The sequence below is a fragment of the Telmatherina bonti genome (assembly GCF_933228915.1).
Source record: "Telmatherina bonti genome assembly, chromosome: 1".
In the NCBI taxonomy this organism is placed as follows: domain Eukaryota; kingdom Metazoa; phylum Chordata; class Actinopteri; order Atheriniformes; family Telmatherinidae; genus Telmatherina; species Telmatherina bonti.
The window spans coordinates 4,302,653-4,321,970 of NC_136619.1; the positions used below are offsets into that span (position 1 = coordinate 4,302,653).

At 47.7% G+C, this 19,318-nt stretch overlaps 1 protein-coding gene across 1 annotated transcript in view; it reads right to left on the reverse strand.

Annotated features, from left to right (window-relative positions):
* Positions 1–18,563, reverse strand: part of ano1a (anoctamin 1, calcium activated chloride channel a) — a gene marked incomplete at both ends in the record, with an annotated part of 54,644 nt that extends 36,081 nt beyond the window's left edge. Inside the window, 4 exons of the mRNA XM_079243346.1 lie at positions 4,444–4,595; positions 8,142–8,240; positions 11,983–12,327; positions 18,468–18,563. Coding sequence (XP_079099472.1) covers positions 4,444–4,595; positions 8,142–8,240; positions 11,983–12,327; positions 18,468–18,563 — 692 coding nt within the window. The remainder of the gene's footprint in view (positions 1–4,443; positions 4,596–8,141; positions 8,241–11,982; positions 12,328–18,467) is intronic.
* Positions 18,564–19,318: the final 755 nt, after the last annotated feature.

Here is a 19,318-nt window from a genome sequence, read left to right on the forward strand (position 1 = left end):
AAAACTGCACCAACAGGAGCTGAAGGCTCAAGCTAAGGCACTGCCTACCTGTACTGGAGATGCAAAACCTTCCAGTAGTTTGTTTTTTAACTTCTTTGAAATGAAGAAAATGTCGCCAATTGGTTTGTATTGCTTTCCTGCGCATTCCATACTTGTGGTCCTCTATGAGTTATACTAAAATGAGTACATTTTAATTTCCCGTATTTCCCTTTTACCAGCAACGTATTCCTTGTATTTTGTTGGTAAAAGGATGAATACAAAGGAATGAGTTTAACAGTTGAGTATTTAGCCTAAAAACAACATTATACATTGTACATGCAGTTTGATAGAGATTGCATTCAGGGCGTCTTAGGAGACCACGTCTATGGAAGAAAGCATTAGTTGGAGAATCTGCTGTTGCCCAAGAGATTGCTGTAATGGAGAGATGGAAAGATTATTCTAATTTTGACATTCTACATCAGTGGTTTTCAAGTAAGTGTCTTGAGATCTACTACCCTGAAGCATTTAGCTGATCCAATGCACCTGAATCAGATGTCCGAATTCCCTCATCCACCTGCCATCCAGCTCTGCAGAGGTCTAGTAACCAAATGTTCATACAATGCAGGTGTCTTAAGGCATCTAACAGTGGCAGGACAGTAGATCTACAGGACTGGACTTGAGCACCCCACCCTGACATCAGAGGGCAGCCTGTTGCTCCACGTCATCTTCCCTTATGAACATGCTCTTAATCTGAGGAGTCCCAGCATACTTTAAGCTCTAAATATGTTTAAATGAGTTTAAACAAGAGTATGTGTAGCTAAAAGTAGCTAAAAACGTGCAGGTTAGTGAGGTGGTGGGAAGGAAAGGATGTGTTCTTAGAAGATACGAGCAGGACCACAAACAGTAACAGTGTGCATAGGGATGACTGTAGCACACCATGTTCCTGAGAGAAACACAATGATGGAGGAACATCAGAGACCTCTGTAACCTGTCAGTCAACACTGACAAACACTGATGAAGCTGGACTGTGTGTGTGTGTGTTCTGTAAAAGCCACAATAAACGGCCTTCAAAAGCTAAACTTGATCTGGGGGAAGTGGCCAGGAGTGTTTTCAGAGCTGATGAAGTGATGGGGAAGGTGTGGAGGGAGATCTCTTGCTAGCCATTAGTCAGAGCTGTAAATATAGCTGCTGACTGCCCACTCTCTCCTCCATACATCCCAGCCAGCAGACTTACGGGGAAGACATTCACCTACTATGAAGGCTGCATGTGAACACCATTTGCCTTGTTGGGAAGAACCAGGAAGCATCCATGAAGTCATGACTTCTGCTTCCAGTCAAACAAGAAATTATTATTCTAAATCCTGTTTTTGTCTTATTCAAACTGTTGTTAACCCCCCCATCTGTGTGTGGAGGAAATGTAAATGTCCTCTGAGTCAGACTGCTGTTTGTTGGCTTGAGGGAGGGAAAGCAGAGGGAGAGGGGCTCCAATGAAATGCAGACAGACACCATTACTCTGTTTCTCTGTTGCCAAGCTTTGGTTACAGACATTTGTAGGGTTGTGAGGATTTATTTTGAATGCTGTTTGAATGTGTGTGTTTGCATGCTTGTTTCTTGAAGCTGCATTTTTTCCTCCTTATTAAAGTTAAATGAATCTTTAGGCCATGGAACTCCTTGAAATAAGATGAAATATCCTACAGCACAGCAAAACCAGGGAGATAAAACCTAACATGTTTATGAGAACACAATGGGATCCATCTTCATCTCAACACAAACAGAATTGCATGCAGTTCTTCAACATCACACATCCCTCAGAAGTAATAACGCTTGGAAAGTTTAAGCCTGGTGACAACAGACTGCATCACCTGCACCTAAATCCTGCATTAACTAGACATGCTTATAGATTTCAGGAAGTCCTGTCTCTCCATCACAGACCAAAGTTAGCTTCAGACACTGGACACATTCACATCAGCAGTTTTGAAACGAATCCGAGTTTGTTTGCTCGGAAAGTCGCTTCCTTTGGGGAAATGTGAACGTGCCAAACAAATTCTGATCCGGACTAAAGAAGCAAACTCCGTCCGCCGACAAACGCAGGTCTCGGTCCGTTTCAAGCGGACCAAATACAGGAAGCGGACTACAAACCAAGTCCCTTCCTGCATGTGGCGTAGCGTTGCATTGTGGGTAAATCCATAGCGATGGCGTTAAGGGTCCTCTGCCTCGTCTGGTGTTCATACTGCGTCCATTGTTGCAGTGGATTTCTGCAGTATACTTGCATAAGACACAATAAAAACCCAAAACAGCCATAGTTTGGTCTCCATGTTTAACTGGCGGGTGGAGGAAACAGAGTTTTCTTCTTCACGCCGGTCTGGTCCTCTCTTCTGCTAAATACTAGTGCAGCGCCCCCTCTGGTGGGAATGGGGAGATATTATTCTACTGGTTTGACTGGTTTCACCAAAGTGCAGCGTGAACACGGTCCGCATGGATACACCCCCCTACAGCTGGACCATGTCCCCAACCGGACCGAGTCCCCAACCGGACCGAGTCTAGCGGACTGTCCTGATGGTAATGCACCCATAGTGAAGCTGGAACAGTTTAGATATCAGCTGAAAGTGATGCCAATGTGGAGGCAGAGAACCTGAACCTTTGTAGGCAGTTAGTCTTAACATGGACAGAAACATCAGTGTTAACATTTTCCTTGTTTTTCTGGTTTGGAACAAAAGATTCTACCGAGCTAAACCAGGTGGTGTAGGTGGTCCTACTTACCTGCTGCCTATGAGCAGCAGGTAGTGAGGAAAGCCTGAGACATCATGGGACACCAAAACCACCTACTTCATTAAGAGTTTGAACATCTTCCCTCTGAGCGGAGAAGAAGAGCCACAAAACTCAGGATAAGCCACTGTGTGTCTTTACACATTGGGGAGCATTTTATCTCCAACCATCACTTCATGTTCTGTATCTGCAGGTGGAGGAAACACCTGAGCAGCCTGATGATGGGCTGTTGTCATGGCGACCGCCTCCTTTTACCTGCAGGTCTTCATGTAGAGCTTTATTAGTACGGCAGCTTCTGTACGACTTATTAAATGTGTGATGTGGCTTTTCTAACATGTAGAACTGCTTGTTTCAGAACATTTTACTGCTGGACGTTTTACGTGCTGGAGGAACTTTTTCTCTTCTTCTGCAGATGCTGTTAATGTCCAACATTCTGGGGGAAAGTTTACATTTCATTTAGAACAAATGTCTCAAATTTCACACCATTTCTTTGGTTTTATTTTCTGCCTTTGGTGTCGCCGTTTCGTTTCTCCAGCGTATGCCAGGGTCAGAGTTGGCGTGGAGGTCAGGACGTTTCACCGCCAAGTCCTGTCTTTATAAATCCTAGAAGTGGACTGGGACTGGCATACGCCGGGTTTTGCTTCATAAATGAGGCCCCAAGCGTTTACATTCCCCACTTGCACCAACCTGGAAAAAATGAATGCTCCACAACATCCAGTTTGTGAACGTCTACAAATGCTACATAAACACCGGAAACTTAATGGACTCATAATATAATTTCAAGAATTTTAACAAGGACAGTAATGGACTGCAAGTGGTTCTCGGCCGTTTTTAAATCTGGAAATTCCTCCTTTCCATAAGAATTTCTGAAACACACTGTAATGTGGGAGCCTGTTAGCTTTAGTTGCTAATGCTGAAGCTAATAATATGCTTACTAAACTATGTATAAACATGTTTGTGTGTTTACATATTTTCATACTGTGTTTTATTCAGTGTTTATATTTATAATGTCTTAAGAAGTGCAGGCGGGCACTTTCCTTTTGGCTGTATTCACTCCAACGACACTAAAGCAAATCCGACTGTGGTGACTGTTTGCCTTTTGTCTTTTTAACGTCTTGCATTAAAAAGACGTGTTTTTTCTTGCACATGTACGCCGTTGTAAAAATAAATTAAATATACGGCTGGATCTGTACAAAGAAGAAAGGTTTGTAGTCTGATTTCTCCTAATCAGCTAACTGCTACAGTAGCGATGATTGCTCTTCATGTTTGATCCACTTCAGCACTTCAGTCTGCATAGATTTATTTATTTGTTTATTTTATTTATTTGTTTATTTACTATAAATCCACATTAGTTGCAACTTGGGCAGCAACTAATCATGATGCAACAAGCTTTAAGATAATTTAATCTTGTGGAAGCAGGAGCTTCATTTAAAAGATTTACTCAAAGTTACAACAGTCATTGTGTTTATCTGTTCCACTTGCAAAAATGTAATGCCTAGAACCCCCCCAAACCCCGGGGAGCTATGGTTACAGAATAATCTATGGCTTCCGCCTGTAAGCTGCGGCTCATTCATGCCAGTTTATGGATATTATTTATGAAGGATATAAAATGAAGGTGGTAATAGATGCAGTTTCTGCTGAATTCACTGAACATGGCTGAAACAACGGAGGAGGAACGTCAGAAGAGAGTTCACTCACAGATGCTGCTTCTCTCGAGAAAACGGATGACAGAGGGGTTTGATGGCTTGAGGTTGGTTGGGTTCCACTTTGGGGTGAAGAGGAATCGTAACTCTGTGGATGAAGCTTCGGATGTCCTCCACCAGATTTCTGCCTTGTTTAACCTCATAAACCTGCAATAAAAGCAGGAGATCTGTTAGCTGAGTTAGAACAGATATCCAGCGGCATCATGTGCAAATAAACATACATCAATAGAGACAATAGAGAATGCAGGTGTGTCCCCAACCAGCAGGGTGGGATGGAGCTGCCATGTGGGGGGAATAAGCTTACAGCCGTGGGGTGGAGGGTCATGTGATGTGCTTCTGGATGAAGAGGGCTGGATATGAAGGTTGGTTCGAGCTTTGTGCGAACGGTTCGAGCTTTGTGGGAACGGTTTGGGCTTTGTGGGAACGGTTTGGGCTTTGTGCGAACGGTTTGGGCTTTGTGCGAACGGTTTGGGCTTTGTGCGAACGGTTTGGGCTTTGTGCGAACGGTTTGGGCTTTGTGCGAACGGTTCGGGCTTTGTGCGAACGGTTCGGGCTTTGTGCGAACGGTTCGGGCTTTGTGCGAACGGTTCGGGCTTTGTGGGAACGGTTCGGGCTTTGTGGGAACGGTTCGGGCTTTGTGGGAACGGTTCGGGCTTTGTGCGAACGGTTTGGGCTTTGTGCGAACGGTTTGGGCTTTGTGCGAACGGTTCGGGCTTTGTGCGAACGGTTTGGGCTTTGTGCGAACGGTTTGGGCTTTGTGCGAACGGTTCGGGCTTTGTGCGAACGGTTCGGGCTTTGTGGGAACGGTTTGGGCTTTGTGCGAACGGTTTGGGCTTTGTGCGAACGGTTTGGGCTTTGTGCGAACGGTTTGGGCTTTGTGCGAACGGTTTGGGCTTTGTGGGAACGGTTTGGGCTTTGTGGGAACGGTTCGGGCTTTGTGCGAACGGTTTGGGCTTTGTGGGAACGGTTTGGGCTTTGTGCGAACGGTTTGGGCTTTGTGGGAACGGTTTGGGCTTTGTGGGAACGGTTTGGGCTTTGTGCGAACGGTTTGGGCTTTGTGCGAACGGTTTGGGCTTTGTGCGAACGGTTTGGGCTTTGTGGGAACGGTTTGGGCTTTGTGCGAACGGTTTGGGCTTTGTGCAAACGGTTCGGGCTTTATGGGAACGGTTTGGGCTTTGTGCGAACGGTTTGGGCTTTGTGGGAACGGTTTGGGCTTTATGGGAACGGTTTGGGCTTTGTGCGAACGGTTTGGGCTTTGTGGGAACGGTTTGGGCTTTGTGCGAACGGTTCGGGCTTTGTGCGAACGGTTTGGGCTTTGTGGGAACGGTTTGGGCTTTGTGCGAACGGTTTGGGCTTTGTGGGAACGGTTTGGGCTTTGTGGGAACGGTTTGGGCTTTGTGGGAACGGTTTGGGCTTTGTGGGAACGGTTTGGGCTTTGTGGGAACGGTTTGGGCTTTGTGGGAACGGTTTGGGCTTTGTGGGAACGGTTTGGGCTTTGTGGGAACGGTTTGGGCTTTGTGCGAACGGTTTGGGCTTTCTGGGAACGGTTTGGGCTTTGTGCGAACGGTTTGGGCTTTGTGGGAACGGTTTGGGCTTTGTGCGAACGGTTTGGGCTTTGTGGGAACGGTTTGGGCTTTGTGGGAACGGTTTGGGCTTTGTGGGAACGGTTTGGGCTTTGTGCGAACGGTTTGGGCTTTGTGGGAACGGTTTGGGCTTTGTGGGAACGGTTCGGGCTTTATGGGAACGGTTTGGGCTTTGTGCGAACGGTTTGGGCTTTGTGGGAACGGTTTGGGCTTTATGGGAACGGTTTGGGCTTTGTGCGAACGGTTTGGGCTTTGTGGGAACGGTTTGGGCTTTGTGCGAACGGTTCGGGCTTTGTGCGAACGGTTCGGGCTTTGTGGGAACGGTTTGGGCTTTGTGCGAACGGTTTGGGCTTTGTGGGAACGGTTTGGGCTTTGTGGGAACGGTTTGGGCTTTGTGGGAACGGTTTGGGCTTTGTGCGAACGGTTTGGGCTTTGTGGGAACGGTTTGGGCTTTGTGCGAACGGTTTGGGCTTTGTGGGAACGGTTTGGGCTTTGTGCGAACGGTTTGGGCTTTATGGGAACGGTTTGGGCTTTGTGCGAACGGTTTGGGCTTTGTGCGAACGGTTTGGGCTTTGTGGGAACGGTTTGGGCTTTGTGGGAACGGTTTGGGCTTTGTGGGAACGGTTTGGGCTTTGTGCGAACGGTTTGGGCTTTGTGGGAACGGTTTGGGCTTTGTGGGAACGGTTTGGGCTTTGTGGGAACGGTTTGGGCTTTGTGCGAACGGTTTGGGCTTTGTGCGAACGGTTTGGGCTTTGTGGGAACGGTTTGGGCTTTGTGGGAACGGTTTGGGCTTTGTGCGAACGGTTTGGGCTTTATGGGAACGGTTTGGGCTTTGTGCGAACGGTTTGGGCTTTGTGCGAACGGTTTGGGCTTTGTGCGAACGGTTTGGGCTTTGTGGGAACGGTTTGGGCTTTGTGGGAACGGTTTGGGCTTTGTGCGAACGGTTTGGGCTTTGTGGGAACGGTTTGGGCTTTGTGCGAACGGTTTGGGCTTTGTGGGAACGGTTTGGGCTTTGTGGGAACGGTTTGGGCTTTGTGCGAACGGTTTGGGCTTTATGGGAACAGTTTGGGCTTTGTGCGAACGGTTTGGGCTTTGTGCGAACGGTTTGGGCTTTGTGCGAACGGTTTGGGCTTTGTGGGAACGGTTTGGGCTTTGTGCGAACGGTTTGGACTTTATGGGAACGGTTTGGGCTTTGTGCGAACGGTTTGGGCTTTGTGGGAATGGTATGGGCTTTGTGCGAACGGTTCGGGCTTTGTGGGAACGGTTTGGGCTTTGTGGGAACGGTTTGGGCTTTGTGGGAACGGTTTGGGCTTTGTGCGAACGGTTTGGGCTTTGTGGGAACGGTTTGGGCTTTGTGGGAACGGTTTGGGCTTTGTTTGAGCAGAAGCTAAGACGCCTGCAGCTAGAGGAATGGTGATGAGAGAACAGGTGAGGTGGAACACCTGAGAATCCATGTTGGAAGGTTACTGGCTGCAGGGTTTTACGTCCGGATGAAACGCCCAAGTACAGACGAGAACGTGACAAACCCAGAGTAACCTGGCTACTGGTTTCACACTGGAACTCAGATCACATGCAGTTTATTTTATTCTTCGTGTAAATCTACTTGTGTTTTACTGCGTCTGTAGCTGAAACCACCTGCATTAAATGGTTTAATGCTGTAAAATCACACCTAAATCAGATGTAAATGTGTTTTAAACGTTGACAGGAGAGAAACCTGAAGACAGAGACAAAAACAGAAGCCGCGTTCCTCCAAGATGGCGGACAAAGTTGCAGTATTCTTTATAAGTAGTCTTGAAACACAAATAATGCCTGTAGAAGAGGAAAGTCAACCTTATATGTGTCTAGAAATATGCAGGAACTTCTGCTCAGAGACGTCCGTTTGTGTTCTTATGTATTCCTGAGATTTCAGCTGTGAACCGTAACGTGAATAAGGCCCCCTCCCCCCCCACAGACAGAGGACATCACATGACAGACATTGACCTGTCGTTTCTGTTGCTTTTCACATTCTGGATGATCAGATTTTCATGACAAGGCCTGTGAAGGCAGCAAAATGGCGTCCTGAGAGGGTTGAACATGACGGGACTTCAGAGCGTGGAACGGCAACGTTTACCTTCTTTGTTGGCATCTTGAGTTTCATGAACTCCGCCTCTCGACATAAAACATTCCAGGGAGCGTGGATCTTCAAGAAGCCGGTTCCAGGGATTTTATTCTGGAAAACAGAGTTAAGTTACTTGTCTTCACTTTAAATGGAACTTTTATTCAAAGCTCATTGCAAAAAGTCGTTGTCCCAAACAAACGCCGCCGTGTGACCTCGGGAAAGATGAGGGATCAGATAAACTGAGACAATCTGCGTTCCCCTTCAACACACCGTGACGGTTCATATGCTGTGTGGACCACAGTTAGCAGACTGAGCTAATGACGCAGACACACATTCATTTAGCTGTGGAGGAAAACCCTGCATCCGGCTCAAACTCGCACCTTTCGTGTTGGAGATGATGTGTCTGCAGCCTCGGCGGTTATGTAAAAGCACTCATCACCAGACTTGTTTTACGCCCTTCAGCTCTGCACACTGACCCGTCTGGATGAGGAGATACGCAGCTAGAGCAAACAAGCTGCCTTGCTGCATAAATACCTGCATGAGTCATCTTCCATCTCTACGCTGCTTCTGCGTTGGTTTAAAACATGAAACTGGGAGAATAACCCATTGGGTTACAGGTTAAGACTCGCCTCTGCTGAAGACAATCACAAATTTTGCCTAACTTACTGAAGGTCCGTCCCCCCCCCCCCCCGCCTAGCATTGGGAATGATAAATCGGAGAAGGAATCATCTTCATTAGAGGTGCTTTTTAAAGAGAATCTAATGTTTCATAATATGATCAGATAACATTTAGACCTCTCATGTCAAACGACGTACAGCTGCAGACGTTAAAGGTACAGCGCCTGGTTTTATAGACCAATAGGAGTGGCCTCGTTTGGCAAAACCCGCCAAGAGGCGTCATGTAGTTTTTGTATGAATAGTGTGATGAAGGGTCGCAGGGAAGTAAGAGCCTATCCCATCAGGACGAGGAGCAGGTCCAAGTCGCCAGTCCATCGCAGGGCCACACCGAGACAAACAACCAGTCATCCTGACACACACTCCTAGGGACGATTTAGAGCTGCCAGTTAACCCAACATGCATGTGTTTGGATGGTGGGAGGAAGCCGGAGAACCCGGAGAGAACCCGCGCATACACGGGGAGAACATGCAAACTCCACACAGAAAGGCCACTGACCAACCCCCGCCCCAGGCAAGGATCGAACCAGCGACCTTCTTGCTGTGAGGCCACCATTCCACCATGTCATCTCATTATAGGTTCAAATCAAATTGTGTTAATTGTTAATGTTTTCTTCATAGCAGACGTACATTAGGAGGCGTGATGTCAGTGTGAGACGAGAAGTGTGTATTTTCCATATCGTGACCATGCTTGAAACCGCATTGTGGTTATGCAGACACTAGGGGAATCTTAAACTATCAGACTTTAACTATCATGGCTTTTTATTCCTGTCATTTCTGTAAAACACTTTATGTTAGAAACATGTAAAAAAAAAAAGCTGTTATAAATAAAGCCTGGTTGTTGGTAGACTGTTTCCGGATGCCATAATGGTATGGGCTGCAGGGGATGGTTCATTCTCAGCACATACCGTTAACATGCACCATGACATGAATAAGTTTGCATCACACGGTCCCCTGAGTCTCCTGAGGAGCAGGCATGGTATCTGAACATGGCTGCTAGTTCTTTTCAGACGGTGATTTTGCTTTTGAGTTGCTTGATAAAAACCTAAACCATGAATAAAACATCATCATATTGCAGCACTTTTATAATCAAAATGTTTAAGATAAAGATGGTGTGTTTACGTGTCCCTAGTCCTGCTTGAGGCCGGACCTGGTCTGGCCATTTCACCAGACATGGAGGAATGGGCCGAACGATCCGTTGATGATGCAGGTGAACACACCGGCATAAAAACATGCCTTTCCGTCTCCTGTTGGTGGACGGATGGACACGAGGAGCAGAGACGGAGAAGGAAACCTGATCACGTCCGTCACTACTTCCAATTCAAAGACTTCCAACCGATGCCATGTAGCGCCACGATGAGGATCAGATGCAGCCGCAAAAACCTAGAACTTTTACTCCATTCTCACTCATATATATGATGATTTTCAGGATTTAAAGTCATTTTTATCTCCAAAAACACTGATTCTGCTCTGAGTGTCTAAGTTTGTCTCCTCAGTCTGCACGTCCTCCTCCTCAGCTCCTCCACATGAACCACAGGGCTGTTGGGAAGCTAGCTAACGTCAACATCTAGACATTCTACCGACACGGCATCCTGCATGCCAGGAGCATCCCTGGCCTGCTACTGTCATTCTTTCTGATTTCTCACCACCTTCTTCCATCTTTGCTACTTTAAAATGAGCTATGCAGGAGCAGATTTACTGATCAGAACGGATCAGTCCTGCAGCTCGTGTGTGGAGTCAAACATCCAGACCTGTTATAAGCTTGTTTCTGCTGCAGTAACAACAGGTTAAAAGCTTCATACCGACGGTGTTCACACAAATACTGAGGCTTAAACTCTGATAAGATGTTCCATCTTTCACACAGCTGCCACAAATAATCAATCTTCAAGTTAATTACATACATTTTTAAGTATTCTAACTGTTCAGGAACCAAATAAAAGGCTTTGGATACTATCTGAATATCAGGCATTAAAGCCGAAGCGAGTTACGTAACAGGATCGTATCACCAGATCCTGCTCTACACATTCAGACAAAGCTGCTTTTCCAGACAACACGCATGAACATTAAGCTGCCTGAACGTGAAAACGAGGAACCTTCTGGCTGTTCGGATATGGATGTAAAGTGTCTATGACTGTCATGCTGTAATGATCTCTGCTCATCTGACTTTTCCCCCAGTAAATTAAGACTAACTTGTCTTGGCAATCAATTTGTGCTGATGCTGCTTTCCTCTGGAAGTCCAAATTAATTAAAGCAGAGACTCTCTTCCCTCCATCCCCCTTCTGTTCACCATGGAGTCTCCTCCTCATAGCAATTATCCCACTGCTGGAAAACTCATTATTCAAGATATCCTGTTTCTCTGGTAAATACTGGTGCAACCAGATAACGTCCATTTAAATCCAGCGTTCTTTGGTCCACCTATTGATTTTCTGATATCTAACCCATCCAAGAAGCCAATCCTTTTAACCCCAGTCAGCATGCAGACGTGATGTTTCCACGCAGATGTGATGTTTTCAGCCTCAGCTGTCAGATTCTGAGGCTAAAATTATGTAAAATGAATGTATGAACAGATAAAGCAGCATAAAGAGGAACCAGAAGTTTGTAGAAATAACAGACAGATCAGCAGAGACCAAGCCTTTTCTCATCATTCTCTCACGTCTGAAACACACACTGTTTACATATTTACACTTTTTCTTAAAATATTCTGAAAGTTTTTACTAAATATGAGACTGGCTCTTGTTGTTTACACACACTGCTGAATAAAAAGCCCAGGAATTCATTCGTACTAAAAGAAAAAGAAGTGGGACGAGTACAGATCCCTGTGGGATGCCTGAAAATCTGAAAACTGCATTTAAAACCTTCTGGCACTAAAACAAACACACAAAACAAACTATTTACGCCACTGATGTGCAGTCTTCTCTAACTAAAGCATGTTCTCAATACTCAGGTTATCTGAACCTGTCGCCTCTTGTTAGACCTGTTTCTTATACTCCTCAAACCGGACGCCAACCATAACTTTGTTATGTGACCCTGCACAGCTGGAAAACATGAGGGACTGTGGCGATCTTTACTTCCTGACATGCAGTACATGAGGAGCCATGTTTGGCAGGGTTTTCATCCTCAACGCTCCTCATCCCGATGGGAACCAACCAACCAGTCAAACACAGCCAAATCAGCTCTCACCCCTTCATCCTTTTCCAGCTCCAGTCCCGACTCGAGGAGTTTTTTCTCAAACTCCTTCCACGTGGAGCGCTTGTCATCCTCATGGTAGTCACTGCGCTGGTCCTGTGCGGCGAGCTCTGGGTCTTCACGTGGCTGCAGGGGTGCTCGGCTGCTTCTCATGCTCATGCTGCGCCGAAGCTGTCGGAAGAAGTTCTCGCCAATCTTCGACGACTGCCGGCGGATGTTGCTGGGCTTCTGGATGCTGTATGTCAACACATAGTCCACACGCCGCTGTCCGTCAAAGAAGTACGGGCCAAGAGATGGATGCAGAGATGAGCCATCATCAGCATACAAACGTATCATTGGCTAAAAGGAAGACAGTCACAGAGAACAGGTTTTAATTTGATTTCTTTTCCTGTGAAAATAAGAACAAGATGACTGAATGTTCCTCACAGAAAATGCAGCCGTTATACAAACAAACACTGACACACTGGTATTCCTCTTTTCAAAAGATTGCACCTCCGCAAACCTCATCTCATGTACCGATTCCTTTTTAACATCCTCTTTACTGTCATCAAACCCGATTTAAAAGAAAACATATCAGATAATAAGCCCAGTAGTTCAATCTTCTAACTTGCAACATTAACAGGTTTTTTCAACAATCAGTGCATTGCTGAGATAAAGCAGGTAAAACGTGGAAAATATGAGGTTGACTGCGATTCATCATCACAAAGACCTGAATGTTGTGACGAATCATTGACAACTAGTCCTTCAAGTGAGGAAGACAAGAAAGTACGGAAAGCAGACAGTGTTTAAAAATGCAATTGTTCAATATGAAGCTGAATATAGTCATAGACCCAAATCTGAGACCTCCCGCGACGACGTCTACTCCGTCGCGTCCTCGTCCTCTCCGGGACCTCCCGCGACGACGTCTACTCCGTCGCGTCTTCGTCCTCTCCGAGACCTCCCGCGACGACGTCTACTCCGTCGCGTCCTCGTCCTCTCCGGGACCTCCCGCGACGACGTCTACTCCGTCGCGTCCTCGTCCTCTCCGGGACCTCCCGCGACGACGTCTACTCCGTCGCGTCTTCGTCTTCTCCGAGACCTCCCGCGACGACGTCTACTCCGTCGCGTCTTCGTCCTCTCCGGGACCTCCCGCGACGACGTCTACTCCGTCGCGTCTTCGTCCTCTCCGGGACCTCCCGCGACGACGTCTACTCCGTCGCGTCTTCGTCCTCTCCGGGACCTCCCGCGACGACGTCTACTCCGTCGCGTCTTCGTCCTCTCCGGGACCTCCCGCGACGACGTCTACTCCGTCGCGTCTTCGTCCTCTCCGGGACCTCCCGCGACGACGTCTACTCCGTCGCGTCTTCGTCCTCTCCGGGACCTCCCGCGACGACGTCTACTCCGTCGCGTCTTCGTCCTCTCCGAGACCTCCCGCGACGACGTCTACTCCGTCGCGTCTTCGTCCTCTCCGAGACCTCCCGCGACGACGTCTACTCCGTCGCGTCTTCGTCCTCTCCGGGACCTCCCGCGACGACGTCTACTCCGTCGCGTCTTCGTCCTCTCCGAGACCTCCCGCGACGACGTCTACTCCGTCGCGTCTTCGTCCTCTCCGGGACCTCCCGCGACGACGTCTACTCCGTCGCGTCTTCGTCCTCTCCGGGACCTCCCGCGACGACGTCTACTCCGTCGCGTCTTCGTCCTCTCCGAGACCTCCCGCGACGACGTCTACTCCGTCGCGTCTTCGTCCTCTCCGAGACCTCCCGCGACGACGTCTACTCCGTCGCGTCTTCGTCCTCTCCGAGACCTCCCGCGACGACGTCTACTCCGTCGCGTCTTCGTCCTCTCCGGGACCTCCCGCGACGACGTCTACTCCGTAGCGTCTTCGTCCTCTCCGAGACCTCCCGCGACGACGTCTACTCCGTCGCGTCTTCGTCCTCTCCGAGACCTCCCGCGACGACGTCTACTCCGTCGCGTCTTCGACGACCTCTACTCTTTCACGTCTTCGTCCCGTCTGTTCTCTGAGGTCTCTCCAGAGAGTAAAAGTCAGTCTGCTGTGGACTCGTCTTATCTTGAGCTCTGTCCTCTTCTGGTCTACAGCTTGTCACGGTGCCCTCTTTGATTGTCTGTTTCGTTTTCTGACAGCAGCAAAAGGATGTTTTCTGATTAGCTTGTTTGCAGCTGTTGGTGTTGGTTTTTAATGTTTGCTGTCCGTTTCTGTCTCTCTCCATTTGTTTCCTATCGTCAGCGTCAACATGGAACTTCACTTCTCTAACATAAAGAACAGTAATTCTGCAGCGAGTGGAACTTCAAACCTACAAAGTTTCATTTCCATCACATCCATTCTCTTGGCAAAGTAAATTTCTTCTGCAGCCAGACCATCTTTCTGCTGTGTTGATATTTAGTTCCTGCGAGTGGACGTGCTGAACTCAGGCGCCATGTTATGCTCCGTGAAGTTGTGAAGAGTCCCTCAGCCTTGAGACGCTCCAGAAATGTCTGCGATTAATGTCACTGTAGTTTTAATGGCTTTACTGGCAGAAAGTTGCATAGTGCTGCTTTTAAACCAGGAAAAGTAGTTTTTTTTCTGCTGTGTTCATGACGGTGGTGTAAAAGAATGAGCTCATTTCTGTTACCTTCTTGTTTGGAGTGTGTGTATCTAAGGTCTGAAATCAGGTTGCTGGATTTTTCTGGCAGCTCTTGATGAATAAAAAGCTGTGAAGATGTTTGTTGGACCGTCCATATCTCTGATCTGGTCTTCGCAGACAATCAATTCTTTATTTAATCCTTCTTGTTCATCGCGACTTTTATGTTCATTCAGGTCATTTTCCCCTCAGTTTTTAATGCATTTCCTTGTTTGGAAGGTTTTTTTTAAAGTGGAGGAGGAAGGTTAAAATTCTGACCTGTGGAAGCTCCATGTTGGGTCCAGTGTTGGGTTCCTCACCCCTTAAAAGACCCCCAGTCAGTGTTTTCTGTGCACTGGCTGCTGTGTGAACATCATGCAGGCAGACTTCTTGCTGTTCGGTAGCAGCGGGATTTACGAAGCCAAAACGAACTTTTAGTTTCAAAATTATCTGAAAAAATTTCAGCCTGACTGATGAAGAGGAGGAGGAGGAAGCTTTGTGACTACATGACACTTCTGTTCCTTTCTATTGTTTTTAAAAGCTGAACTTTGCTGAAGTGGTTTACGGTGGAGGAATTTAAACAGAACTTTATTACTCAGTTCCACAGCTTCCGTCTTAAAAAAAAGAACCAACAGGAAGAACAAAAAGCCTGTGTGACCTTGTCCTGTCTCATCCAGCTCAGGCTGAGCGCTTCGTTCTGACACATGAGCAACTGAACTCCAGGCAGTGTGGGGGACTGCTAACCCCGTCTTCCCGTGAGACTGGATTAGTCATGCTGCGGGAGATCGGTTGGTTGGGACTGGACTCGTCTTCAGAAACACAAAGCGTGTGTGTGTGTGTGTGTGTGTGTGTGTGTGTGTGTGTAGGACGGCTGAGGCTGTACCAACACACAGAGACACGCAGTAGTCAAATACACATTTTCAGCTGCCTCCTCTGACCCTGCGAGCCAACGAGGACTCCGTCTGACGGACGAAGCTTTGTTTTCATTATTTACAGGAAAAACTGATGCTTGGGGGGATGTTGGAGAAAACACGCTGCACACACTGCAAGCAGCCTGTACGCTGTGTGGAAAGACACATCCTGACGTCATAGAAAAGATGTTTGTCTAAAAAGGGTCCGATTATTGTAAGCGGATGCAGAAACCACTAAAACTGGGTTCAGAAGAGTCCAACACACCAAAACCTGGAAGGATGGTGGAGAAGCAGCGACTTCCAGGAAGAGATGTGCAGGAAAAATGTGATGGAGCATCAGGGCAAGACGACAGGCAGGTGCAGCCTTCACGCCTCGCGTCTACTGTACCAGCCTCTGGGATCTGGGGTCGCTGCGGCTGGTCAGGCAGGTTCAGGTCTGGGTCCACGGTCAGCCTGACTATAGTGAAGGAGCAGGTATTCATGGGGCTGAGATTGTTAAAGAGGGGTTCAGAGTCCAGACCTGAACCCCATGGAGGATCTTTGGGAAGGTCTGGGGAACGCTCTGGGAAGGGGGTCCTCTCTGCTTTACGCTGGTGGTTTAGTTCTGGCCGGGTCAGAAGTAGGCGGTGGATCTGATAACGTTTACGGGACCAGTTAGAGTTCATGGTAAAGCAGCTGAAATATGAACTGGTGTTTTAAAATGCTCTTAAAGAAGCAATTACATGTCAGTGCACACACAGGTGAGCTACCTGCAGGGTAGCCATAAAACCAGCAGAGCTTCATCAGAAGCGTCTCCCCCCACAGCAGCCCCAGAGACCTGCAGCAGTACGCTGCATGACGGGCTCGCTGCGCCATCAGGAAGCCGTCAGAGCTGCAGAGGTCAGAGCTCACTTCTCACAGGGCAGATCAGGATGTTGTGGTGTGTGCTTCACTCACCAGCAGAAACTTTTCTCTCACCAAGCCGCCGGGAAATGAGGTTGTCCACAACCACACAGCCGCCCCCACATCTCTGAGCTGCCAGAAGCTCAGCATGAGGCAGTCCGGCTGCTTTCTCAGCATCACTGCCTTCCAGCTTTGCATTTCCAAGGATTTAACTCCCAGTATGTCGCAGCAGAGTTGGGATTTCTGCATCCAGCTCAGCAAGTCAGCCGAGACTCCAGAAAACTGATCCACAGTCCAAACAGGCAAAAACAACCAGACTTATGAGACCCAGAGTGAACAGGGCCAGGATGTGTGGACACGACTGCTCGCATGAGGAGCGAGTCTGAGCTGCTTCTGGTCACATTAGCCTTTATAACTGCTGTGTGTGTTGGGACTGACTCTGGGACAGTCTGCTTCACTGACGTCCTAAACAGTCCTGCAGCGACGGGGAGCCTGTGTCTAAAAGCCTTTTTTAGGCCGCTGTATGTGTGAATGAAAAGTAAAGCCATGCAGACGAGTAGACTGCAGTGTGTCCATGCAGCTCTTCTTCATCTGTCCAGGTTCCACCGTCAGCACCCGGACCCTGAATGAACTGCCACCAACCTGCCGACATCAGATTCATGTTGGAGGGTTTAAATGAACAACTCAGCAGGAGACCAACATGTCTGACAGTCTTCTCATCTAAATAATGTTGGAAATAAAAATCTCTCACAGTAAACCTAAGAGAATCATCTTTAATGTGTTCCAGGTTGAACATGAGACCATGTCTCAGACCTGCAGGAGGTCCATGTTGCACTCACAACCATTCCAACAAACTCCGCCTGAATCCCTGAAGTCCTGTCCAGTTTCAGCCAATCACAGCGCACCTACCTGATCCACAAACATCATTATCAGTCCGGTTTCTGACGGTCCTTGTGCACGTGTGCAGCTGAAATATGACCTGAAGAATGAAAATGTGTCAAAGCTGAAAGGATAAAATGTCTCAGTTTCATCAGCGGAAAAAGATGAGCTTCAGAAATCACTGCATTCTGGTTTCATCTACATGTTAAACAGCATCCTCCCCTTCATGGAATTAGGTTTCTATTGACATCGCATGTTATCCTAGAGCAGCATCTTCCAGTATCAAGACTGGACTGAAAGCTCCAGTCAAAGTCCAGAAAGTACTGGAGCCCCAGCTGGCCATGTTTTGTTGCAGAAGGTTTCCAGTTCTACTTCCTGGTCATTCCACACCTTCGCTAACTGCTCTCCATTTTAACAGCCAAACTATCTCTTCAAAGCGTTGATATGAGCAGCTGAGGGGGGGTCTGATTTTCACATCCTGGTGGGTAACAGGACACTTCAGGTAGCTTATCTGGGTCTTATTCTATTATTGAACTTTTTCAGGATATTTAAATATCTGAGATGTACACAAGTTTGCAAAATTAAAACTAAATCAACCCTCCGGCTCCAGAAAAGTGTCTGCATGATGGAGTCTGGTTAAAACGCTCAGATTAGATAAATCCAATTAAAACCCATTCTCAGGTTTATCAGGCGGGTTATTTACCAGCGTCATGGTTCGTCTGTGCTGTTAAATATTTCTGCACCACATTCAGGTGGGTGGAAACTCCATGCTGCCTTTGCAACAACCAAATTCCTAAGAATGTCGAAGAATAAGTCTTTCTACACGATGGATGCCAATTAAAAGGTGAAAAAGTCCATTTTGCAGTGAAAACCTCCACCCAGCCAGTAGAGTAAAGCCTGCTTTCATTCTGCCAGCAAGCACATTAAATCCTGAACAAAGCTGCTACTGACTTCACTGCCGTTTGTGGTTTCTGCAGCATGACCGGTGCTTCACACCAGTTTCCACATATTCTAATGAATTCAGCTAATTCACTTTTAAATCCCCTTTACATGGAGACTGGTTGGCTCCATGCATGGACTCCAGTAACAGAAGTGGTTAACTTCACTCCAGACGGGAGTTCTGGAACTGAAGAGCAAGATGTGAAGCAGACCAGCTGCTTCCCTCTGAACCCAGTCTGGACTGAGGAACAGCATCACACAAGCATCTTACTATGGACTCCTTCCTGGCCTTAGCGGTGGTGAAGTCCCCATCCAGGTTCTTCTCCTCACCAGGGGCGGGGAGGTAGTTGTCATTCCTCCTCATCATGATGGACTCCTCCTCCTGCTGCTGCTGCTGCTGCTGCTGCTGCTGCTGCTGCTGGGGCTCGTCTGAATGTTCACCGGAAGAGGAGGGTTCAGAACCTGGTACAGTGACACAAAAACAGCATTTCAGAGCTTTACTGGGTTGTTTCAGCATCAGTTTGTTGTCGTGTAGAAGAAGGAAACTAATCTCCATAAAGACTGAATCTGCTGCCTACTCTTATCCCATCGAGTGTCGGGCTTCCCGCCGTGGCGAACATGAGAGCAGTGCTGGGCTGATAACCCCAACCCCAACCCCAACCCTAACCCCCCCCGCCATGCTTCACAATGCAGGGAGTTCTCCCCTCAGCTACACAGCTTTGCTGAAGGTGTTGCACCCAGAAGGAACAAATCTGTCTGTATTCTCAGCACCAAGTGGAGATTCAAGAAACATACAAATAAAACCTAAACTGTTGCTGATTACAACCACCTGGGGCGTCAGAAAGTGTGCGTCTACACGGCGTGTGCGTCTACACGGCGTGTGCGTCTACACGGCGTGTGCGTCTACACGGCGTGTGCAGCGCTTGGCAACATGCTTAGTCTGGTAAATCTGGCTGCGATGGGCGTGCATGTGTTGTACAATGCATGTCGCGGGTCAACTGGACAAAGATCTGTACTTTCCATCACCTTGCACAGGAAGGCCCTGAAGGAAGAAACGGGACATTTCTCCAGGAAAAAGCAGCTTCAGGTGCCGAAGAAGTTCAAGAGGAACCTCAGTGCTGC